General features: G+C 35.0%; 1 protein-coding gene and 1 long non-coding RNA gene across 3 annotated transcripts in view; one reads left to right on the top strand and one right to left on the bottom strand.

Annotated features, from left to right (window-relative positions):
• Nucleotides 1–20,675, top strand: part of LOC105221943 (integrin alpha-PS3) — a 40,443-nt gene extending 19,768 nt beyond the window's left edge. Inside the window, exons 1-11 of one of the 2 annotated variants that reach the window (XM_011199090.4) lie at nucleotides 7,305–7,782; nucleotides 14,754–15,510; nucleotides 15,580–15,795; nucleotides 15,865–15,967; nucleotides 16,035–16,613; nucleotides 17,339–17,468; nucleotides 17,533–17,901; nucleotides 18,595–18,664; nucleotides 18,738–19,062; nucleotides 19,124–19,629; nucleotides 20,553–20,675. In XM_011199090.4, the coding sequence (XP_011197392.2) occupies nucleotides 7,595–7,782; nucleotides 14,754–15,510; nucleotides 15,580–15,795; nucleotides 15,865–15,967; nucleotides 16,035–16,613; nucleotides 17,339–17,468; nucleotides 17,533–17,901; nucleotides 18,595–18,664; nucleotides 18,738–19,062; nucleotides 19,124–19,629; nucleotides 20,553–20,672 (3,363 nt within the window). In that variant the 5' untranslated portion in view covers nucleotides 7,305–7,594 and the 3' untranslated portion in view covers nucleotides 20,673–20,675. Of the gene's footprint in view, nucleotides 1–7,304; nucleotides 7,783–14,753; nucleotides 15,511–15,579; nucleotides 15,796–15,864; nucleotides 15,968–16,034; nucleotides 16,614–17,338; nucleotides 17,469–17,532; nucleotides 17,902–18,594; nucleotides 18,665–18,737; nucleotides 19,063–19,123; nucleotides 19,630–20,552 lie in introns of those variants that run through there. The other variant, XM_011199089.4, reaches the window with a different exon arrangement.
• Nucleotides 1–27,294, bottom strand: part of LOC125777302 (uncharacterized) — a 154,523-nt gene that overhangs the window by 88,926 nt on the left and 38,303 nt on the right. The window lies entirely within an intron of this gene.

Below are 27,294 nucleotides of genomic sequence, written 5' to 3' on the forward strand. Positions count from 1 at the left end.
AATATCGAACGTGAAATTGCAGCAGTATCGGCCGATTTATGCTTGAAAACCGTCGAAAATTGGGTTCAGCGTCTGGGCTGCTGGAAGCGTGCCCGTGGTGGTCTTGCAGAAGAAACCGAATTCCATACATGATGGTAACGAATATGCTTTCACAGGAATAAAGTATTTCATTGATATCCCAAACCGATTTTATTTTAAAAAAATGTTGGTTCGGTCTCTTATTGAAAAAACGGTTATATGTAAACTAAGATTTCAACATTTTATGACCTACTAACCCATTAAAGTGTTGGAGATTTTATTGAAAAACATATTACGCATTTCAAATGTTCTCTTTTTTCCCCACTCAGAACCTACATACATGGAATAATCCGTAAAATACTTTCGCAATGAAATATGTCCACAATCTCGCTTACAACCGGTATTTGGATGATATTTTTAATTATGTACGAGTACTTGTTGTTGTATTTTTTAATGTTCGGTTCTGCTCCGCAATGAGGTCATGATTTATCTCAACCAAATCTAAATGGCAATAATTAAAAGTAAAAAAGAAAAACTAAAAAAAAATTGTCCAAAAATTTTTAGTCACTCTGTGACTGGCAATTGCCGGCGTTTCAAATACTTATATGAAAGCACAGATGTATGTATGAAAGTTACATATGTATGTATGTAGGTTTGCATGCAATAACTTTGCTGACAAAAATTTAAAGCGGACAGTGATTATATTTGCTGTGAGTTCTAGCGTACAAATAGTGGCGTTGCAAAAGAACAACCCGTTAAAAAATTAGTAATTTAATCGGTATGAACCAGAAAGCAGAAAGCAACAGCGTGATAAATCACTTTTTTACTCGTCCACTAATGTACTTGACAAGGTAGAGAAGTACTCGCACATAATTGCATAATAATTCAAGCAATTTGCTCTCGAAATTCTTAATGAACTTCCCTCCAATCAGTCTTTGCCATTGACATTAGACAAATTGTTTGAGGAAATTATGTAGAAAATCACGTCAACCGGCAATTTATTCGGGGTTACTTAGGAGAGTGCACAGCATTCTAGTTAGCTGCTTATATGTATGTAGCTTATTTGGTGTGTTTTATAAGTAATATTTATGTATAATATATGTATGGGTATGTATTTATTTTCTAAAATATTTAATTATCCGTAGTAAATTCAGACCTGAGACGGCGAAACTGATTTAACAACGAGAAACTCATACTTTTTTGATGAAACTAGTTCATTGCTTAACTACTAAGGAAACAGGTGAAGACTAGATTATATCTTGAGTTAAAAACCATAAAGAGTTTTAATAAACGGGTAATCTATGTAGATATACTTTTTTCAATAGCATATTTTCGACAGATCACTCGTGAGTTGTGTCAAGCTTTCATGTTATTTTAGTTCAGTATTGTTTGGCATTTCGTTATGGAGAAACTTACGTCTGAACAACGTTTACAAATCGTTTTTACGAAAATTCATGTTATGGAAAGAATTTGTGTTGCGCACTTTGGGCAACTTATGTCAACATAATCGGCCTACTGAGCCTACTATTCGCAACACTATCATCCATCTTGAGACCTATTCGATAGCATAGGCCACGCTAAGCACACAGTGAACAAAATATAGCAGCAGTAGCTGAGAGTATACACGAAGACCGTGAATAGTCGAGCAACTTGGGCCAAAGTATGGAAGAACTAGGCGCATTTTACGTCGACATCTTAAGTTGAAAGCGTACAAAGTACATCTTGTGCAAGAACTGAAACCGTCCGACCTTCCCAAATGATATCGCTTCGCTCTATCGGCTCTTGAAAAGTTCCAAGAAGGTTCAACGTTTTCGAGACAAATTTTGTTCAGCGAAGGGGCCCATTTCTGGCTTAATGGGTATGTGAACAAGCAAAATTGTACCACTTTGGACAAAGATCAACCTGAAGAGATTCAAAAAATGACATTTTATTCAGAAAAATTAGGGATTTGGTGTGGTTTGTAGGCCGGTAGAATCATCGGTCCATATTTCTTCAAAAATAACCGCCAATGGCGACCGTTAGCGCGCCATGATAGCAGACTATTTGATGCCTGAAGTTGAAACTCATGATCTCGGCGACATTTGTTTTCAACAATACCTCGACACTTCCCACCCATCGCAGCAGTCAATGGATTTATTGGGAGAACACTTGTGTGAGCAGATAATTACACGTTTTGGGCTGGTCGATTGGCCACCAAGATCATGTGATGTCACACCGTTGCACTTTTTCCTGTGAAGATATGTGAAGTCTAAAGTCTATGCGGACAATCCCGCTCCGATTCAGGCTTTGGAAGAAAGCATCACGCGTGCCATTCGCCAGTTACCAGTCGAAATGCCCGAACGAGTCATCAAAAATTGGACGTAGCCGCGGCCAAAGATTGACTTTCAGAATTTGGACGAGCTTTTAAGACTCCGTCTTGACGTTGCAGATACTAAATGAACGTCATTTAATATGCTTTATAAAAAGTAAAATTTATATAATGTAAAGTACTATCAATAACACCTTACTTGCTAATTTAATATTCATTTGCTACTTAGCATTAATACCAGACTTCATTTCTATATAGATTCACTTAGTAATGGAATACTTTTACACATAAATTAGCGCGCTTGTACTCATAACTGGTTTTCTCGCATTATTCACCTTAGTCGCGCGTAAATAACTCAATAAAAAAAGGTGAAAAAAACTAAAATAATTTCCAACGTGATTCGTTGACCAGTTATGCATGAGTATTTAGTTCGTCTGCCCGTTAAGCTTTGAGCCGGCACAACTACAGCAACTTTACACAACAAACACATGCGATTCAGATGATGACTCACCTACCTGTTTCGATTAATTCTGTCGTATAATTTGAGAGCTGTCGCGATTTCGTAATCAAGTCTTGGCACTTTGGCAAAACGCTGCGTTTGCTCTTTTGCCATTTGGCCATTTCACGCCAGCATCCATGAGCTTACACCATTAAGGCCAAGCAATAATTAGCAGCGCCGAGTGTTCGTTGAACGTTGTACGTGTCCGGCGATCGGTCGGAGATTGGCGTTTATCGATGCTTTTTGTCAACGCCACAGGGGAAATCGCCGGAGCTTACACTTTTCGCTTACAACGATTATATTATTATGTAGATATATATATGTATAAATGTATATGTTTATGGATTACAGTGTAGATATATATATTGATATTTCTTTAACACCGTGATATTTTTTTCCAAAATATTTAATGAGTTTCTTTGTTTATTTTGCTTTGCCAAATTCGCTTGCCGCTTTTGGTAATGATTTTCGGCATCGATTACCGCATTTCTCGCTTTCACTAAACCAGCCGCAGCTGACGTCGGTATAAATTTTTTAATCTCACGCTCCCATACAAATTATTCATGCCTAAATATTATATACACTATATATGGTATGTGGACAGCCTCTTGATAGCGTCCACGGCTTCATTGATTACTATGACTTTATTGAGTAAGTGCTTTTTGAATTTTGCGTAAGTTTTTAAATATTCGGTATTTACTGCCGTCTGATTCACACATTAGCTTGATAATCAATGGATTCTTGCGTATATTCTTCAAAGAATTTTTTAGTCATCATATATTAACTCAATCCAAAGTTCAGGCAACTGTTTTGAATTCATTGAGCGTAATTATTTTTCTTAGAATTTCGGCAGATATTACTTGTTATTATTTATGCCCTGAATAAGGTAAATTATGTTTGCCACGAAGTTTGTAATATCCAGCAGATAGTGCTGAAGACCCCTTAAAATATATAGTGGGTCGTTCGTTAAGTAATTTCGTTTGATGACAACAACTTTTGCATTTTTTCACAGCCAACTACACACTTAACCGCTTTCTTCTTTTTTATTGGCGTACACGGTTATAACCGAGTTTACAACAGCGCGTCGGTTTTTCCTTCTTTTTCGCTGTTTGGCGCCAATTGGAGTTTCCAAGTGTAGCCAGGACCTTCTCCACCTTGTCTTTCCAACGGAGTGGAGGTGTTCCGCTTCCTCTCTTCCGCCGGCAGGTATTGCATCGAAAGCCTTCAATGCTGGACTGTTCTCTTTCGTCCGGATAACATGACCTAGCCAGCGTAGCCGCTGTCTCTTGATTTCCTGAACTACATATATACATATGTCAATGTCGCCGTAGTTCCTCAAATTAAGAGCGCTTAGTAAACTAACCTTACCTAACTCTACAAATGGCTTCATTACTAAGAAGTTCAATAACAAAACAAAAAGTAATAACAAAAACACATATAACCCTACAATTATTGAAAGGTCTGCTATCAAGCTTTAAGTTCTCACCCGCTTGACATGAAGTCAATATTTTTCAATTATTTATTTTCAACACGTCTTAGTTAAAGTTTAGAAGATAACAAACCCCGTTCTTATATGAGTATGGTATGATTTGTAAAATTAGGTACACTGCCGAGAAATATTTTAGCATTATAAATTAATTTTGTTACGAACAGCTGTTGTTAGTCACACTTAAAAAGAAAGAAAAATTAATCATTGAAGTGGAAAGATATCATGTCGCTAAGGAAGCTGATCAGCTAATGAAAAACGTTTGAACCAAAAAAAGATCCTAAGTAGTTTCGCTCTATGGGGTCCTGAAAAATCCAAGATGATTCGATGTTTTCGAACCAAATTTTATTCAGCGATGAATCCCATTTCTGACCCAATGGGTATGTAAATAAGCAAAATTGCCACATTTGGGACGAAGAGCAACCAGAAGGGATTTAAGGCCTGCCATTTCATACAGAAAAGTAAGGGTTTGGTGTGGTTTTTGGGTCGGTAGAATGAACAGTTTATATTTCTTCCAAAAGGATGCCAGTGAGAACGTAACCGTCAATGGCGACCGTTATCGCGCCATGATAACCGACTATGTGATGCTTGAAAGTGAAGCCCGTGATCTCGGCGACATTTGGTTCCAATAAGACAGCGCCGCTTCCCACACAGCACAGTAATAAATGGATTAATTGAGTGAGCAAATAATTTCAAGTTTTGGGTCGTTTGATTGGTCATTAAGATCATGTGATATCCCACCGTTAGACTTTTTCCCGTGGGAAACCAACATTTAAGTCAGATAGTCTTCAAAAAATGCATGCCAAAGAATGCTTTTTCGAAATATAATAAAGACTCCCCATTAAATTTGAGGTTTCTGTGGTTTTTCTTCAAAAAAGTAGGGAACCTCAAAACGGATCACTTCAAGAACACACAAATGTTTATTTTGATTTACTTTTAACTTTTGATTTTTTAATTAATGGTATTAATGTTTAGTATAATAATCGAACTGAACCGATCCATAAAGTTAAATAGAAACCTCTGAATTCTTATAAAACGAGTTGGTTTCGATATCGGTGCATTGCTACTCATGCTAAAATTTAGCTCACGATTGTATGTAGCACATTATACAAAGTATACAAGTTACAATTCGAAAAGCGCCGAAGTATCAATTGCAAATATGTAATATTACAACAAAAATAAATAAACAAATTGGATCAAATAACACGTTCTTATTTACATATGTATGTATGTATGTGGATATGTCAGTGTATCTGCCTGGGCGGCCGACTTTAAGTGATTCACGCCAGTTAACCGGAAACTCACAAAACAGCGCTATGAAGAAGAACGAACAACGAATCCACTAAGTTAAGTGAGAGGAGAGCTTTGAGCGCATTAATTGGTCGCTAATATTGAATCATCCGGACGCTCAATAAAGTTTCGATCAAGCGAACTAGAGAAATATTTCCACTCAAAGCGCTTAAGGTGGCAGCTCGTGGGCAAACCACTCAATTTGTGGCCGTAGGTGCTGAGAGGTGAATGGTGCAAGTGTGTGGGTGATATTCACTTAGTCTAAAATGTGCACGGTGTATGGTTTTTAACTTTTTGGTAGTTCATCAATGATTGATATATGGATCTTTCAATATGAATAAATTTCTAAGGTAGTTTGGTAGTAGACCAGGGTAGATAGCTTTTGAATTTTGTATAAAAAATGTGGTGTGTATTTTCGTGAAAGAAAAAATAATTTTGTACAAGATAAAATTAAAAAAAAAACCGAAAAACTTGAATATTTGCTTATCTTCACATAAATTTTGAGGTTAAAACTTTACATAGCAACTTTTTCTATATGACTGGTAGCTACGTCGGAAATCGAGATAAACCGTTTTTAACCCCGAAAACCACTATTCTTATCATCTCCTCCAATTTTCATAAGCTCCTCTTGAGACGAATTTTTCGCCACCAAAATAATTGACCACTAATAGGAACAGACAGAATAACAGTAATATATGACCAAAACTGGCCGCATATGATTGATTGCTTACTTGAGAAGGTCTAATAGTTGACAGAACAAGTGCGAGTTAAGAGTTTGAACGTGGGAAAGCATGATATACGTAACGTATCGAGTAAGTGAAAAAAGATTGTGCTTTGAAACACACGAGTTAGCCTTAAGAAGTTATCGAGGCTATCTTATTGATCAGTGAGTCCTAAGTGGATAAATAAATCTCCTCTAATGTTTTTGCGTTTCACACTTATGCTGATCGCTCTGCGGGGCACCACGTAATATCTTTCATAACCATCCACTCGACCTTCCCAAGCGACATTGCTACTCTCTGTGGCCTCATGAAAAGTTCCAAGAAGATCCGACGTTTTCGAGCCAAATTTTGTTTAGCGTTGTGGCTCATTTCTGGCTCAACGAGACGTAGCCACGGTCACTATTTGATAGAGATAATCTTCAAAAATACATAAATGCTAACGAATGTTCTTTCGAATAAATATCTCATTAAAATTGAAGTTTCTGTGTTTTTTCTTTAATTACCACCTGTCTGTCCATCTGTCTCTCCATCCGTCTGCCTTTATATACGCGAACTAGTTCCTCAGTTTGTGCTCATTTGTCGGAACCGACGATATCAGACTCGATCGCATATAGAAGTATGTAGTTGTCATACAAACTGAACGATCGGAATCAGGAACCTTTAGAAGTTTATTTTTTGGTTTGGTTTGGCGGTATCTTGTACAAAACTTTTCGCTTACACTGTTATAAGTACATTTATAAGTACGTATCTGTGTGTTGTTTCGCTTCTTATTACTCATAGCCACTTGAGTTCGAAACAAAACTTTCTCTGCTTCTGCAAAATTGAGTAAGAAACACTCATCGCACACACACAGAGGCTACACTCGCCTTTGTTTCGGACGCTGACTGCAGAGCGGATGTGAGTACAGGTATGCGGTTTTCGGTGGTTATCGCTTAAGCGACTTCTAATTGAGTGACCAGTTAACTGAGTTGCGCGCACTCCGTCGACAGTTAGTCTTGGTTGTTGGAAAACTTTGTTCGGTTAGTCGAATGCGAACGCGCAGCTAAGCGGGTTGTTTGGAGCGAATTAGTTAGCTCTGCCGTTAGTTCGTTAGTGAATTAGAAGTACGCGAATGCATACATACATATATACATAGGAATATAGTACAACGATAAGTGCCGTTGCTATCGGCGGTAACGCGAGCGTGCGATCGATTAAATTAACGAAAATAAAAGTTTGAAATAATTTAAAGTTAAAAAAAAAAATTCAAAAAATATTTAATAAAATAAAAAATGGCGCTTAAGAGCCACTCACACATGTTAGTGCTTTCGCTGGTGTTTTTAACGCTATTCCACCGATTGGCGGCATATAATTTGTCACCCAAACCGAATATAATTGTTAAAGATCCACAGTTTGCCACCGGCTTGCCAAAAGTCGAGTCTTCTTACTTTGGTTTTACCATCAACTTACGGCCGTTGGGGTAAGTGAGTGTTGGTGTTGTTTGTGGGTGTGTGCGCGCGATTGTAGTGACCGTTTGTGGGTGTGTGTGTGTGTGTGTAAGTGATACCTGTATAGTGGTTCATTACGGTTACGCATGGATTTTTCGCATTTTATGAATTGTGTAAATAATATATATCTTGTTGTTGTTGCATGATTCATGCATATTAGCGAGAAGTCTATTATGAGTTGATTGAAAACTGTCAGCCGAAAGCAAAAAAAAATAAATAAATAAAAATAAAAATAAAAACACTTGTGCCGTTGAAGGTGTGCCTGTGTTTGTGCTTATAATTGGAAATTCAAGGTGCTAATGGTATAGCCAAAGCTTTTAAGTTAAAAATTAAAAAAAAAATTAATATTTTTAAATTAACAATTTTTAAAATAAAAAGTAAGAACTAAAAATAAAGATATATTTTTAATAAAACGCTTTTAGAAACCAAATAAAAAATATAAAAATAAAACAAAAAAATATTTTTTTATTTCCAAATAATTAAATACAAAATAAATAAACAGCTAAAATTAAAAAATATTTTTTTTTAATTATATAATATTTTCTTTAAAAAAAATTTATTTTTACAAATAATGTGTTTTATAAATACAGAAGAAATAAATAAACAGCTAAAATTAAAAAATATTTTTTTTTAAATTATATAATATTTTCTTTAATAAAATTTTTTTTACAAATAATGTGTTTTATTTCACATCCTTTTTTGTTAAAAAAAATTAAAAACCTAACGGAAAAAATTAAAAGTAACAGATAAATAAAAAAACGTTTTGAATATAAAATAATAAAAAAATAAAATTTAAATTTTTCATAATTGTTACATATATTTTTACAAATGATGAATTTAATTTCGTAATTTTGCGTTAAAAATATTAAAAACACAATACAAATTATTTTTGTATGCCTTTTTTTTAGGTTAAAGTTTCTTTTTAAGCAAGCAAAAACCTTTAAAAATAACTATAATAATATTTATTGAAAAACTAAAGGCAATAAATATTAATAAGCAAAAAATAAAATAACAAATAATTTTATTAATTAAATAAGTGAATTAGAAACACAATATCAATTGAACAATAATTATAAAAATTAATAATAAGGTAAATAATAATTTAAATAATATTAGTATATTATACATTAAAGAATTAAAATAATAAAAATTATGATAAAATATTTAAAGAAAAATTAAATAAATTAAAAATAATATTAATATAATAAATAAAAATAATATAATACCATTAAAACTAAAATAAAATTAAAAAAAAAATTAATTATAATTTTATTGCAAAAAATACAGATACACACATAAATGTGTTTAAAAAATAATAAATAATATCTGCAAGTGACTTTATCAATAAATAAGATAAAATAAAAAAATAATTGAATTATATGAGTCAATATTGAGTACAGAGCCGTAATTTTTATTCATATGAATCAAATATATTATTTTTATATCCTGAACAAAGTTCGCCAAGAAGTTTATAACACCCAGCGGGAAACATTAGAGACACTAATAGATATATACAGTTGAAACATGTCTGTCTATATAAACGCGAAATAGTCCCTCATTTTTGAGATATTGATCTGAAGTTTTGCACACATCTTTTCTTCTCAAAAAGCTGCACATTTGTCGGAATCGTCGATTTCTGACTTTTGCTATGAGCAAAAAATAATAAGACTTTCTTCATAACTTCAAAATTCTTAATTTGTTCTTTCAAAACTTTTTCATCCTCCCTGACTCCAATACACTTGTGCTAAAGTTTTCACAATCCTTGTTGTCAGTTTGGCTGGTCGATAGGATTTCGAAATGCACCACACCTCTATAATCGAAGAAAACTGTCAACATAGCCTTGATTTTTGATCTGCTTTTATATTGTTTTTCGGCTTCGGCTCACTTTTTGCACGATATTTCGGCGATTGTTCGTTTATTTCCGGATGCTAAGCATAGCTCCAAGACACATCGCCAGTAATAATACGTTTCATGACATCCTGGCAATCGGAAATCATTGTTTGACAGACGTTAACGTGTAGCTGTGATGAACAAATCACCTTTCAAAATCGTTTTCGGAGTTTCATCCGATATTCCAATGTTGCTAGTAAGATCGCTGACTGTTCATGGTCCATCTTTAAGCACCTATTCCTTTATTTTATCGACGTGTTGATCAATAATTGAAGCTGATGGTCGTCCTGGATGTGGTTCATCGGCAACGCGTTCTCGTCCCTCTTTGAATAATTAGTACCAATCAAAAACACTTGCTCGCGATAAAACATTATCACCGAAGAGATTTTCCTACATTGTAAAAATTTCGACCCCAAAATTTGAATCTGCACACAAAATTAAGTTTTACTTCGTTTTGAATAATTTCACTCATCGTAAAAATCGCCGAATGAACTTTATGTATTTCGGAAAGCCAAGCGTACACTAGGCACTAATAATTATTATTATTTCGGTGTAACATTTGGCTCAAGCCATATCAACCTCGAAAAAAAAATATTTCGGCGAATGGTTTTACGTACAAAGCAAAAAAAAAAAAGAAGTCTTACTATATTTCGCCCGAAGTAGTATAGCTTCCATACAAAAACCTTGGCATTGGTGTAATCTCCGAAGAAATTGTATAAGCATGAAATTTTGCAAGCTTTTTTTTGAACAAAAAACTACATCTTACTTCAAAACCACAAATTCCCCAACCGCAAATATCACAGAGAATATTGCCCTGCATGCATATATGGCCTTGAAGATCACACTTTCCCGAAAATTGAGAATGCCATAATTCTGCCACATTCCCGGCAAAGGGTAGCCAACAAGATCTCACTCATGGTAAAAGAATTTACTCTGCATGCGACATCTAACCACAGAGATAGCCTTGAGATACCGCTGAATGAGAAATTTTCGCGCTTCATGCGGGACGGGCGACCACAAAACATTTTGATAAAGCGCCGTAGAATAAGTCTTCAATAGAACTTGTTGCTTTAAAAGCTTAATAACTGAGTTAGTCCTGGTATGATTTAACACTAACCACATGCTGGCTACAACTTATTATCTTTGGTTTTAAAGCTTATTATTGGTTTTATGATACCAAAAAGGTTTAGGTCTTCATAGGTTATCATAGGATAGCTGTGAAATAAAGACATATCGAGTAGTCTATAGTTTTAAATAACTTTCAAAAAGGTTTTGCAATTTTTTCCAACCAAAAATCGCCTACCGAGGAACGTTTGAAATAGAATTTACTTATAGATACGACGATTCTTTCAGAAGTTACTCTAAATCCATGTTTTACTCACAAAAAATCCATAAATATGGGACAAATAGTCGGAAGACTAAAATATTGGAAAATATTAACTAAAAGTGGAAAAATTAAATTCTTAAATATTTGCCAAAACGCGTATGTATGTCTGTTTATATATACATTTGTACATAGATAAACTCGCACACCAAATAAGAGATGAAGTCATACTTAAATAAACACACTCGGTAGATTGATAAAAGCGAAATAACAATAAATGGGTTGTGACTGTTGTCTCCACAGCATTGAAGCACACACTTGAAGTTCGCTATGTACATACTTATATATGTACGTACGTATACTTATGTACACCTGGAGTAGCTCAGTGTGCCGCTTTTTTAGATTTTCAACTATTTTAGAATTTAAAAAAATATCAACACACCGGCATATGTTTAAGTATAGTCTACTCACATATTTACGGTTCACAATGGAATTTATTCATCGCTTCACAAATACGAAACGAAAAAATGTAGAAATTAATAAAAATCTATCGTTATCGGCCACCTTCAGTAACGGTGCCAAAGTGAGATATAAATAAGTTGATAAGATTAGACTACGTTACCGCTATGCATTTGTGGAAATATATAGAAATATTGGTAAATAACGGTGAATTTTGCAATGTTAGCCATATCTGTGGCTTTAAGGATAAGTAAATAGGCAACGCCCTAACGTAGTATAGCCTCTATATGATAAAAATAAATATGTGCAATTTTTTATAGAATATTTTGCAATTATATAAATATAAAATGTTATACATATCGGTATTGATTAGTAAATCACATCAGTTTGCGAAAATTATTGCAATTTCAGGTGTGTTCGGGCTCATCAATATCGTATTTAATGAGTATGTATGACAGCTGTCATTAATAGCAATTTAGGCATAACCGATAAATAAAATAGAGTAGAGGTCAGAACTTTTAATGGCTCACAAAATTTTATTTAAATATTAACAATTAAATATTCCATGTTGATATGAATAATACGCTCAGAGATTGCTGCAATGCCTCGGTCAATAAACCATTCCAAATTTGAGGAACATATATTGCTCAATAATAAAGTGTTATAGAAAACTTGAATTCAAAAGTTTTTTTTGGCAAAATTATTATTTTTTTTTACTCAACATAGTTCCCTTCAAGGGTGATACACTGATTATAGTGACCTTTTTCGATAGCATTTTTGTAGCGCGATTTGTCTTTTGCTTCAAAATGGGACTCAGTTGCGGCGATCACCTCTTCATTCGATGAAAATTTCTTCCCAGCGAACATTCTTTGAAGATATGAGCATAAAAAATAGTCGCTGTGGGGCAGATCTGAAGAGTATGGTTGTTGCGAAAGAAATTTGGAGCCCAATTTATGTATTTTTGTTATCGCTTTCACTGACTTGTGACACGGTGCATTGTCTTGTTGAAATAGTACTTTTTTCTTAAATGCGAGCGTTTTTTTTTACTTTTGAAGGCTAGTGCTAACTAAAAATCACATGGATTTAATTCTAGTAGCGCTATCTGTGTGTCAGGCCGTGGACTTTTCAAACGATCTGTTTCGTCAACTGGATATTGATCAATTTGTTTGTTTAGGTGATATATGCTATTGTATCTTCGGAAATTGTGGCACTGCCTTGGGTAATAATGCACAACAAATTTTAAAGATATCTTGTCAAATAAAATATATTTCGTTACACTTAATTGATTTTGATCGTTCAGGTTGTATGACAGCTACATAAATGACAATGAAACGATAAATGACTTCATTGATATACTATATAAATATATATATATTTTTTTTTTAAAGAGTCTCCAAAGTTCTTCTGCGTCTTACAAACTTCGTGCCGAACTTAATATAACTTGCTCAGGGTATGAAAATGTTGGGTCTCATAAGATAACTAATCGATAGTTTTGAAAAGGCATTTAGAGAGCTCTATTCAGCAACCTTTGTTTGTATTTACGTTTTTGAGATCTTCCATCATTTGTTCGTGATTAATAATGGTTTTTAATTTAACTTTAAGAACATTTTGAATTGAGTACGGGTTATGTTAACCGCTATATACATATCTTTTGGACTTTTCGACCGCAATCGTTTTCAAACTGTCACAATTCAAATAAGATCTAGATCTATGAAATCTTTGAGGTCGGCTTTAGAATGTCATAGGTTTACTGCAAGCAAGGCAACGTAAGCTTTTTTTTAATAGTTTTGCTGTTTACTACCCTCTAGTGTTCCTAACATTACTCTTTCAGAGAAGTCGGAAAGGCTAAATAGATTAAATTCAGTCGACGATTTAGCAAAAACTTGTTACTCTAAAGTGAGCCGTCTCTAATTTGCAAGTAGACATAGTCTGAGGGCAAATATTTGCCGCTTCTTTAAAAAATCGTTCCCTCAGATATTTTCCATTTGAAGCTTTTTTAAGAAACTGTGCTTTATTTGTGTTTAAATATATTGCTGTGGATGCTTTTTGGAGCATTTTGGAAACTTATCATCTTTATATCACTCAACAATTGGGAAGGTTTTAACTTCCTATGTCCGTTCACTTCTGAGGATTTCTCAGACTCGATCAGCTAACTTCGAACTAATTGTCATAAACCTGTATCCTCGATTTCGTGTACCTTACTTAGTAAGCTTTTTAGAACTAACATATGTTTTTTGTTCTTATCACTCGTTGTTTGTAGTATCACAATATATTATCCAATTCTCAAGAAGTACTTTGTTGCTGTTGCCGTGATAACTTAATTTGGTTCAGTAAAGCTTGATTTATGACATACGCAGAAAATTCGTGGAAACATACACACTTCATACAATATTAATACATCACAATATGAGGGCGAATAATAATTACGTCTCAGTACTCTTCATGCATACTGATTTAGATATTATAATATTTTCGTATAAATGTATCTACATATATGAATTATTTGCGGTTTTGATCTTTTCGGTGCAGTTCATGAGGTCATGCCAACAATTTTCGTTCAAAAAATAATACAAATTTTTCCTCCGAACTCTGAGTTAACTTCTCTCTCGTCTTCGTTTACTCGGTATGTTGTTGTTCAGCAACAAGAATTTTACTTGATTTGATTAATTAATTTCATAGCAATGACCAATCGCTGTAATACAAACTAACGCCAACCATATGATCGTTTCTAGCTGCTAAATATTTAACTTATATAAAAGAGTGTGTGTGAAGATACATATGATTCCATACATAAACTGGAGACTGAAGAAGAGACAGATAAGTACAGATCGTTGAAGAAATTTGACTGATAAATATTGTATACTCGATTCGCTATTCCCGAACGATTTGTCATAACATGCGACTTGAAAGGTCTAACAAGCTCAGTCCAAGATCTTTATTATTGCTTTACTCACTCCTGGACAGTGGCGAATCGATCAAACAACTGGTATAAATCAAATGTAGCGGCTTAACCATATAATACTTTTTTGTCCAGACTTCAACTGAACGGGGATACGATTTTTGATAAAACACACCTTTAGTATTACCCGCACCTTAAAGAGAAATAACTTTAAGATTATTACACAAAAGGAATTCTAGTGAGATGGAATCTACAAACCTTTTTTTCTACAATAGCCTTTTTTCTTCCATATACATACATATGTATATTACACTCGTACATGATTTACTCACTGTTTCTAACCTAAATTTATCAAATTTGAATCTTTGCAGCATAATTGTTGGTGCGCCACGCGCTCAGTCCACACTACCGGCGCAGCGAAATGTCAATGAAACTGGTGCCATATATCGGTGTTCGCTGTCACCGACTTCCACATGCAATCCATATGTCATAGATGACAAAGGCAATCGCACACTCGAGCGGTCTGACTCGTACACCTACGATAATGAGGCGCGCAACAATCAGTGGCTAGGCGGCGCCATGGACGGCGGCACAAAGGATACCGATAAACTGCTTATATGCGCACCACGCTTTCTATCGCCAACTATTAGTGATTATATAATGAATGGCGTGTGCTACTGGGTCGCCGATACGCTGGACGATAATCCTAAGAATGTGCAAAGAATTTCACCTTTAAGACTCAAGTCGGATCAAATGAAACAAATTAATGGTCATCGAATTTTCTATTATATGCTTGCCGAAGAGGGTTTGAGTGCGCACGTCACAGATAATAATGAGGAGTTCGTTATTGGTGCGCCTGGCATAAATACGTGGCGTGGTTCGACGATACATTGTCGCAAGCGGTTCGAAGAGGATCCCACACTGAGTCGACGTGATACGAGCAGTCTGTCCAGAAAGCGTGTAATACGAGATCTTGAATTTTCCGGCCAATATACGTTGGATACTGGGGAATTACAAAATGATTCGTATTTCGGTTATGCTGTCGGTTCGGGTTATTTTGATAGCAACGACAAAACTGAGCTGCTTTATGTAGCTTCAGCGCCGCAAGCCAATCTGCAGTCAGGCGAGGTGAGTAACAGTTAATGTTAAGGAGTTTGCGTGGCAATTTTTAATAGTCAATAGCCATTTTGACAACAGGCCTATTTGTATAAATACTCTGAAGACAGTCTGCTCAAATTGAAGCGTATCTATGTGTTTCGGGGTGAGAAGTTTGGTGAATATTTCGGTTACTCACTGATTACTGAGGATCTTAATGGCGACGGGCTTACCGATGTGGTAATCTCAGCGCCACAATACTCGTCAACGAACTACTTCGATAACGGTGCCATCTATGTGTTTCTGAACAAGGGAAATGTAAGTGTACACGACAACTTAGAAATATATATAGCCTAGAAAAATAATAATAAATTCACTCACTTACAGTTCAATTTTGAAAGAAAACTTATCATATCGCCGGTGCAAGGCAAGGCACGTTTCGGTACGACCCTCAGTCGCTTGGGAGATATCAATCATGATGGCTTCAATGGTTTGTGTCTTGCATATATTTCTCTGTATTAACAGTGGCATATAATTTAGTCGCTTCTTCTTCACAGATATTGCAGTTGGCGCACCATTCGCCGGTAATGGCGCAGTCTTTGTCTATCTCGGCAGCAGTAACGGTTTACGCGAAGAGCACAGCCAACGTCTGGATGCGCCAGAGTCGGTGAGCAGCAAATATGGTGAGCACATGTTCGGCCACGGTCTCTCCAAGGGCGTCGATATCGATCGCAACGGCTTCAATGACTTTGCCATCGGCGCACCGAATGCCGAAGCGGTGTTCGTGTATCGTGCCTATCCAGTTGTTAAGATACATGCTACTGTCAAGTCTGCAACTCGTGAAATTAAAACCGATCAAAATTCATTCAAAATCACGGCCTGCTATAAAATCAGCACCACATCCACACAGTTGACCGGTCAGGATTTGGCCATACGCATTGTCGTAGATTCACAAGTCAAGCGCGCCAAGTTCATACAGACGCGCACGAATGAGATCAGTTTTAATGTGTCGGCGGGTTTGCAGGAACAATGTCGCACGTTCGATTGTGAAGTATACACAAATGTGGCGGATATATTCAAGCCGATCGAGTTGGACATGCATTACGAACTCATTAATGGTGTGCCGAAAACGGAAAGTGAGTAAAAAGATCCTGGTGATTATTGGTTTAGCAACTGTGGGCGTACTTGTAAGACAAAAGAGAATGAGTATTTTATTTTCTCTCAGTTTAAACGGATAAAGCGAAATCTTAAGCTATATGTGGCTCGCACTAGTAGTGTGACTTGATGAGCTTTTGACATTATCTGTGTTGGTTGTTCACGGCCATACTTTTCTCTCTAGGCTTTAAATATTCCAATATTTTGCCATTGACCTTCGTTGATGTCATGAACGAGAGAAACATTGCTACATATCTACAATTTTTACAACTGTGGAGTAAACCTGAACTTGAACTCTGAGGTCACCAGTTAGACTAAAGTAAAGGAAAAATCATCTTTTACTTGTGTTTTCAACAAATCCAGCCTCCTGAGAGCATCAGGCGTTACTAAAGCTTAATAAGTGCTCCAAAAAAAGATGTGAGCTAAACTAGAGGGTTATGAATTATTTATACTAATGGCCTACGGCGTATGTTTAGGGATGTACTAGTAGTGCGCGACAATCAAACTCTGAATCAACTTATTATAAGGGATTCTCTTATATGCCTTAACTCTCTACATCGAGTACAATGAGAGTACTTTTACTCGAACTCCTTCCCCAAGAATATATTGGACATTCAGAGAAACCTTAGAGTTTGTAACTCTTTTAATACTTCGCCCAAAACTCACAAATTATTCTCAGCAGAACCCCCATTTATTTTATTCACAGCTTTCTGCGATAAATGTGCCGCCGTTGATCCCGCCGAACCGTCTATATATCGAGAAAAAATTATCTTTAGCACTGGCTGCAGTTCTGACATTTGTGTAGCCGACCTGGAAGTTAAGAGTCGGGACTTGAAGTGAGTTACCTTTTAAATACTAAATGGAAATGTATAATTAACGGTAATTTAACGTCATTTACAGTCACACTTACATACTCGGCAGTAGTCGTACGCTCTCCGTTACCTATGACATAACGAATCACGGTGAAACCGCTTATCTACCTCAAATCAGTTTCACTTCTTCGAATCACATGCCATTCGCGAAGATACCAGGCACCTGCCGTCCTAAAGAAAATGACTATTTAGAATGTGATTTAAAGAGTAATGATGTGTCGATGGCAAAGGGCGCCACAACTTCATTTACCGTTACTTTCGATGTGTCGAGTATATCGGGCAAAGCAATGGTATTGACGGCGAGAGTCTTCAGTACCGGAAAAGAGGCGAATGAAGCCAATAATGTTGCGACCGATGTTATAACGCTGGGTGAATTTACGGAAATCGATGTTGTCGGGTAAGTTGTGTTGAAGTTTTAACAGTTTTGAGTGTGGAAAGTCTGAAGTTTGTGAAATAATGACTAAGGCCTCTGAGAAGATTTTTTGATTTCGAAATATCCACCTAAAACTAAAGAAAATAATAAAATCTTGTAATTGAACTTCGATAATAATTTAAAAAATAAATAACAAATTGCCATGCGGATCCAATCAAAGAACACTAAAAGAGCTTTTTGAGGAATTATTTTTTCTATAAAGTTGCCACTTTTTCACAAAATTATATATGAAATTGTTACAATATGGGTATCAAACAATAGGGGCTTACGAAAGCTTAGTATGGCAAATATATTTGAGAAAAGTTGCCACCTATATGGAAATTTTTATTCCAACACAATGACAACATTGGTCTCAAATGAAAGGTATGTGGAAAGTATTCGGAGTCCATGGAAATATTTTCGAATCCGATAGGTCGGGAAATGGTAAGACTTCGGAGTTCATAGAAATATTTTCGAATTCGAAAGGTCGGGAGTTCGGATGGTCGGGCTTAAGATCAGAACCTTGAACAATAATTTTTAAATAACTTCAGTTATTGTCGAACTCTTTACTATAATAAAATTGTTACGCTCGCATTACTTATTTCAGAGATAACAAGATCTTTCCGAACACACAAATAACTTTCAAATCATTTAAAAATATCCCTTTCCACTTTTTAGTATACCCAAAACAAAACACATCAATCTGGAAGAAGTGAGCAATACCTCGCAAATAATCAATAACTATGAGGTGAGTTTCCAAGAACTTCGGGTTGGAGTCATTTATTTCGAGTCTCTCTAATATTAAATTCTTATTTTGCCAGATAAAAAGCATGGGACCCAGCACAGTCGGCACTATAGATGTGGTGTTCTATATACCGGTAGCATATAAGGTGCCCGGTACTACGAACACCATACAAATAGTGGAGAAGGATAGAATAAATATGCAGGCCGTGAGTGACGCACAAACCGTTGCCATCGATTATTTTGAAAACAATACACAGCTTGTGATGAATGCGATTGAAATCACGTCGAGCACACACAGCACGACGAATATCAACTCAAACATACAAATATATAAGGAGAAACAGATCAGTACAACGTACGACTCAATGGGTCTCTATGATTTGCCAGTCGAAAGCGATAATTGTAAGTTGGAAAGCCATAAACAGTTTTCACACCAGCTTATTTGACCAAACTCTACTTCCAGATTATATCGATGACAGCAGCAAGTTCTCGCAAATGTCTATACGACGTAAACGTGAAGCTGCCGCCAACACGGCCACCAAAGCGCAGTATGAGCGCATTGTCAAGTCGCACGAACTGTTGAGTGAGGATCTCAAGGGTAAACTGCCCGTGAATCGTACGATAGTCTTCAATTGCCATGATCCGGAGATGACAGTTTGTGTGCGCGCTGTCATACGTTTACATACTTTCAAGCCGGAAAAACCGCTTACCGTCAGCATGAAATATCAGGTCGATTTGAGAGAGATCAATCAAATTCTGATTGAACCATGGGAATATTTCGTTATACTCATCGATGTGGATGTGAAAAAACTCGGCGACTTGCACCAAAATACGCTGGCGATACGTAAGAACATAGATTATAATATTGTGTCGAAACATCAGCTTTATGGCACACCAATCTGGGTCTATATATTAGCTGTTTTGGGTGGACTGTTGTTATTGGCGGCAATCACATATGCCATGTATAAGGTAAGTGTTTATGTTTGGATGTGGAAAAACAATCGCTTTTATAACCTTTTCCAACAAGTACTGAGAAAATATTTGCGACTTATATGCTAAGAGATCTGTGGGGTATTTAAGCTGTTCTGATTACGAATTTGAGTCCACTTTGTTGGTTTTGATGTTGTTTCAAAGATAAACGACATTATCTACAGTGACGTCCGAGCCAAGTTGGCACTGTGCTTTAAAAATTGTTTCGGACAAGTGACCGCCGCATCTATCTCGAATAAATTCTAGCCGAGAAGCCCAATTTTTGCAAGCCCAATTCCGTATTACACCCCGAATATTCTCTTCCAATGCTTCAATCGTCTTGGGCTTATCGGCGTAGACAAACGACTTCATACAACCCTACAAAAAACAATCAATAAAATCAATCGGTAATCAAGGGTTTATAGTCTTCCCCATTCACCGTAACATTATGAACGTCTAAATTTACGAAAAAATATGAACCAATGATTCAACTGGGTTGTTATCATCACTCTAAATGCGACACTTTTGTTCATTCAACTTTTTCTTTGAATCCAAAGTGAGCTTTACCACCAAACAAAATTTTGTGGCGGGAACGATGGCCAACTCGCCTGGACCTCATTTACCGCACGTGCGACGCCCTTGATGATCGTTTGGCTTCAATTCTACAGCTCCAATTGTAGTAGGCGATGTCGGTAGGACTTATTGCTTCATTGCAAACCATATGTCTGAAACATATCCATTGCTTCTGGGAAACCGTTCGCCAGCAAATGCATTCAGTGATTATTTGGTCTGGTTTCCATGTGTCTTAAAAGGCTAAGCTCTGAAGCTCTTCTCTATATCTATTATTGCTTATTTATGTAGCCTATGCTTACAGTTTTTTTACAAAAACAATAAAAAACATTTTTTTTCTCCAAATTTTACAGCTCGGCTTCTTCAAGCGCGCCAAAAAAGAACAAATGGATGCCTTGGTGCATCAAGGCTCAACGCAACCGGCACAAGATGTGGAGCCAGAGGCGGAAAATCTTAACACCGAAAGGAACTAAAATCTAAAACGGGAAGAGTAATAAAAAAATATTATATATACATATATATATTATGTACATTATATATATATGTACATATATTTTTGAAGCAATAATTTTGAAACGAACGGCTTTATTATCACACAGTAAATGTTCGCTGGGTTTAACTGAAAGGAATGAGTTCATGCCCAAAAACAAAAAGAGTAGGTGCCAGTGTTGCATTTGTAAATTATTGAATATAATTTCTTTTCTAAAAAGCTAGAAATGCTAAATTATCTGCAACTCTTACTATTTTTTTTTTAATTTTTAATCCTCTTTTGTTAATTAATCAATGTACATTTTTTTAATTTTTAAATTAAGTTACAAAATAAAAGAAAATAATTAAAAAAATGTACATTAAAAAAATTATTTTTTTTTTTTTTTAATTTAATGTACTTTTTTTAAAATTTTTCTAATTTACATTAAAAAATTTTTTTTTTTTTAATTTAATGTATTTTTTTTTAATTTTTGTAATTTTTTTTATTTTAAATAATAATTAAATTAAATTAAAAATAAAAAAAAAATAATAATTAAAAAATTTACATTAAAAAAAATAAAAAAAAATTTAATTAAATTTTTAATTTTTTTTAACTTTTGTTTAATTTTTTTTTAATTTACATTTTTGTCATTTTTAAATTATTTGCTCTTTTTTTATTTTGATCTTAAATATTATTTTTTTAATATACATTTGTTTTTAATTTATTTTTTTTATTATTAATTTTGAAAATTTCAGTTTGTATATTTTTTTAATTAATTTTTTTGTAACTATTTTATTTTTCAATTCTTTTTAATTAGTAATTTTTTTAATGTACATTTGCTTTTAATTTATTAATCTACTACTTTTTTCATTTTTTTACCTTTAAACATTTTTTTTTTAATTGTTCACTTTATTCATATTTTTTTAACTTTTAATTTTATTGCTGGAAAATAAAATCACACGATTTAAAAGTGAAACAGACACGAAACCAAATGTACCAATCGATTTAAGTGTTGCATTCTATTTATATATTTATATTATGATTGTATTGTAAATTGTATAGACTCTAGTTAGGCGCTTTTTATAAGAAATATAGCATGTAAATAAAATTAAAAATGACAGAGCAAAACAATAATAGGTTTAAGCTTAGTAGCTGCCATGTGTATATGTATGTATGTAGTTAGTTAAGTTGCTACTTAAAAGGTGCTGCCGATAAATTTAAAAAGTTCAGAAATTATAAAAAAAATATTAATTTTGTATTTAACATTTTTAAACACTGTGTCAATCAGTAAATGCAAAAAAATAATTTTACTTTGAAAGTTGCTTAAAAATATTTCAAACTTTTCTATATATGTTTATTGGTGGCACCCTGTGTACATATGTATTGAATAAAATAATTTAAATTACATACCTACATTTCAGTATGTATGTATTTAATTTTGTTCTCTATGAAATTGTAATTTCCAACACATCTACATATGTATATGTAACTATGTATGTATGTGCCTATCCTTTTGTAAAAAAGACTTTTTGTTAATAGAGTGCATTTAAGTTAAGTTAAAATGAAATATTTTTGTAAAAACAATAATAATTGCCAATAGTAGTCGCCTCCTATAAGCGTTAGATAAGTATGTGTAGGTATGTACTGTATACTTACGTTTGAGTGATCTTCAGGAAAACTTCGCAGTCACTAAATAACAATAACTATTTATATAAGACAAGTATTATAATAGTGAAATAGTGTTTTTATGAAAGTGATTACCGTTAGATTTAAGGCTCTTAAAAATTTTATTGTTTTTTTTACAAATAAAATACTTAAAACGAATTCTTAAAGATGTGCCGTTATTTGCAAATGAAGACTTCAGTATTAAAGAATATAAATTTTGAATTGTTACGAGAAGAGATGATCGCTTGGTAGCGCTGAATGTCACCTAAGATTCGGTCTATTGTGTGACTTGGGTTCCATTTATTATCCAAGTAGAAGTCTCAACAGCGCACTGTTGCTCACAACTATGATATGTTCTTATATAAATAATAGGTCAATTGAAAAGTACGCGGCCTACTATAGGAAAACACATTTCTTTGGCAAAATTAGTTATATTTTTTATTCTACATCGTTCCTTTCATGGGTAATACACTGATTATAGCGAGCGTCCAACATATTGATACGATTTTTATAGTAGGATTTGTTCTTTGCTTCAGAATAGGCCTCTGTATAGCCTCACCTCTTCTTTCGACCAAAATGTCTTCCCAACGAACATTCTTTTGAGATCTGAGAATAGAAAATAGTCACTGGGGAACAGATCTTTTGAATACGGTGGATGCTGAAGCAATTCGAAGCCGAATTCATGGGTTTTTGCCATCGTTTTAACTATCTTGTTATACAGTTCATTGCCTTGGTGAAACAGCACTTCATTTTTCTTCAAACGTAGCGATTTCGTCCTTCAAATGATTCAAAAAACGCTTGGTAATAGTCGCTGTTGATCTTTTTTCAAGGCAAACAATAAATATCGTTTCATGCGCATACCAAACGACAGACGCCCTAAACTTTTTCAGCTGACTGTAGCGTTTTTCCACGATTCGGAACTGTTTCATCGCGTGGGGTCCACTTGGACGACTGGACTTCGGAGAGAAGTGATGAAGTTATGTTTCATCCATTCTTACATATGGAAACAAAAGCTCGAGTTTTGTACACTTTACAAAGTCCAAACACTACTCCGAGTCATGAACTCGCTCGCACTTTGCACAGAGTCTTCTTCTCTCATACGCAAATATTCCTGAATGATATGATATATGTACATGTTCTGTGGATATCTTTAGAGTACTTGCTCTCTCGAGCAAATTTACCTTACGGTCATCCCTAATTATTCTGTAAACTTTTTTGATGTTTTCGTCGGTAACGTCCAAACTTAGCACACCAATCCTTGACGACTGAGTTTCCAGTGGCAGTGTCCGACGATTGGAATTTAAGTTTGCTCTGTTCAATCCACAAAAATGGAGACATCACAGTGTGTGCCAAATGGCATGGGTTAAGCCTCCTCAACATCGCATATAAGGTTCTATCGAGCGTACTGTGTGAAAGACTGAAGCCCACCGTCAATAAATTGATTGGACATTATCAGTGTGACTTTAGACCTGAAAAATCTTTATTTGACTAAATCTTGGAAAACATCCATGAAAGGAACATCGACACACACCAGCTTTTCGTCAATTCTATAGCCGCCTTCGACAGCACGAAAAGCAGTCACTCTTGATCGATAGCGTTCGATAGCGAGGTTTCAGTTAAGGAGACTCTCTAACTACAAGCCGTTCGATTCCAAGCGACATTTCAGATGAGGAGACTCCATATAGTGTGCATTCTTCTGGAGAAAATAATACGAGCTTCAGAGCTAAAGAAGGTACACTATTCTATAAAAGTGTACAGCTGCTAGCGTATGCCGATGATTAGTTCTGCTTTCTCCAGACTAGATGAGGAAGCGTAACGGATGGGTTTGATTGTATACGAGGACAAGTCGAAATATCTCATGTCATCTAGCAAACAGTCGCAATCGCGACTTGGCTCCCAGGTAATTGTTAACAGTCATAACATCGATGTCGTGGATAATTTCGTCTATCTTGGAACCAGCATTAACAGTTCCAATGCCAGACTCGATATCCAACGTAGAATAACTTTTGCCAACAGGTGCTACTTCGGACCGGGGGGAGCAGAGGAAAAGGAAGACCTCTACTCCGTTGGAAAGACAACATGGAGAAGGAGCTAGCTTCGCTTGGAATCTCCAATTGGTGCTCCAACAAGATCTATAAAAATATCCTCTCCTTTTAAACTCACTTAGACCCCACGAAACTAATTAATGACTGCCTGTTGAAAATATACAATCCGCTCTTCTTAGAGAGTTGTGAATCGAACAGAAAACTAATAAATTAGTTGACGTAATTAAATAAAGATAGGGAGTAAAAAGTTGCAAGAATTTAAGAGATATTAACTAAATGTTTGTGTTGTCTTTTTACAAATTTTTTTTCGGCATTGAAAGAGTCGAGAGAATATTTTAACTGAACAATTAATTAGACATTACTTTGAGATAAAACTTTAACTACTACTCTAACAAATTGTTAACCCTTTCAGCCCCAAAGGACTTTTTAAACGATGTCAAACATATAGAGAAGTTGCTTATAAGCAACTTCGGGGCTGAAAGGGTTAAGGAAATTTTAATATTCTTCATAGAATTGAGTTAAGTACTTTTGCCTTGTGCATAAGAATATATACTTTTTCTACCCTCAACAGGGAATATTTACAAAATTACAAAGTGTAAAAATTTAAGTGATCAGCGTGATAAGCTGAGTCGATTTATCCATATCCGACCGTCTGTCTGTATATACTAGTCCCCAATTTTTGAGATATCCATCTGAAATTTCGCACACGTTCTTTTCAGTCCAAGAAGCAACTTAGAAACGCCGAACTATAAAAATCACTAAAGCATTTACATACAAGTATGTACATAGCTTCATTTGACGAGATATCTTCAGTAAATTCGGCATGGATTACTTTCCGAGCTAATTTTACAGTTTTCGCACAAATTTTTCAGACAAGATCACTATAGTATATACGAGTATAATATGTATGTAGCTGCCGTAGTAACTGATCGATGAACATCATGGCATTATATGGACGAAGTTTTTATTTGTGAGGGGTATTACGATATACTTTTAGTGCCACCGAAGGTGAAGTTTTTCTTTGTTTTGCTTGCAGTGGTCGCGAGTGTTAATTCTAAAATTGAACTCCATAACTACATAACAAAATAGCATTGTAATAGAACGGTTGTTTATAATACCCTAAAAGATCGCATGACCACTTGCTAATTTTTATGGGGATAAATATAAAATGTGAGGCTTTCACTTTGCGGTCAAACGTTTTAATGCAAATATGTATTATCGTACAAGTCAGCACGTGTTCCGTTATGTTAAGAGCGTATCACGAATGCAAAAACACTCTCTTAAAAAACGATGGCGCTACGGGCGCTGTGGAGAAGGCACTTTTCACATTCGTTGGTACGGTTATGATTCAGCAAAATACTTATGTTATCGTATTCCAGAAACTCGTGAGTTATGATGCATAAATTTAAATGAAATTATATATTAATTTGTTACATACATATGTACATATTTTTTACGTCACAATTATTATTATAATGTATACATTGTGATAAAAAAGTACGCGTAACGCAAAATATTTAATTATTCATCAATATTTATTTTGTCCCTTTCTAAATAATTCACTTTCCTTCTGCGAATTTTGTTCTATCCCTTCGATCGACTGAAAAGGAGTTCCACAAAGCGCCAATTTCAGTTTAGAACACAAGAAAAAATTACACGGCGCCGAATCTGGGGAATACGATGGTTGGTCGATGGTTTTATTGCATTTTTGGCTTTAAATTCGGTCACAATGGTACTCTTTTGACACAAATTCAGCTTTATCGAGACGAATCGAGCAAGAACGCGTTTCATACCCAGAAACTCCATTTAAATCATTCGAACGGACTCGCGAGAGATGTCGAGCTCTCTTGCCATCTCTCTAACACATGCCTGACAATTTTCAAACCTTTCTTTCAACTTTTTGAATATTTTCATCAGTCGAAGAAGGTCGTCCAGAACGAGGCGTGTCTTCAACGATCGACCGTCTTTGGATGCTTGTACCGTAGGCTAGTGTTTTTGATAAAACTGAATCACCCTAAGTCTTTTCCAATATTCGCATTGATTCCGCACATGAAATTTGGTTAGAACTATAAAATTTGAGAGATCGTAGTCAATAATGAACTTCAAAAATCGCTGACCTGAAACTGGTTATAGAACTACTATAGTCTCTTAGGCAAAGTTATTCTGACCCGTAGAACATTTCTCGTATATGCGATTGTTTGTATTTTACCACAAAAGCTTAACCACAAAAATATATTTTGGAGAATTATTTCTTCCAAAAATTGGGTTGAAATTCTTTTTTTTTATTTTTCTTGAAATTGATAAAATTAAATTGAAAAGAAAATGGCTTGCGCGAAAATATTGGATTTATTTTAGGCACTTTAAGTCGTCATTAAAGCTCAAGCTGTGTTAACTGCAAAACAATTTTTAGAGCCACTATATTCGAAGCTTCTGACCTAAAAGCACCCTGAATTCAAATAATTGAAATTGAAGCACAGTGTTTCAGCTGCTTTTTAAATTCTTCATAACCACTTCCAGATTATTTCAAAATGAATCCCACGATTGGACAATAACAGTAACAGGTCAATTGAAAAGTCCTCCGCCTATCAAAGTTAAACATTCCTTTTTATATATAGGGTGATACACTGATTATAGCGATCCTCCGACTTTTCGATACCACTTTTATAGCACTATTTGTCCTTTGCTTCAAAATAGACCTCAGTTTAGGCGATCAGCTCTTCATTCGACGAAAATTTCTTCCCAGCGAACATTTACTGAGATCTGAGAATAGAAAAAGGGCGACAGATCTGGAGAATACAGTGAATGCGAAAGCAATAAGAATTTCTTCAAATGAGGCCATTTTTCGTCCGTCAAAAGGTCCAATAACGCTATATAATTGTCGCGGTCGATGGTTCTTTCTTTTTCAATAGAAGTTAT

Source organism: Bactrocera dorsalis, chromosome 3, assembly GCF_023373825.1.
Source record: "Bactrocera dorsalis isolate Fly_Bdor chromosome 3, ASM2337382v1, whole genome shotgun sequence".
NCBI classification, from domain to species: domain Eukaryota; kingdom Metazoa; phylum Arthropoda; class Insecta; order Diptera; family Tephritidae; genus Bactrocera; species Bactrocera dorsalis.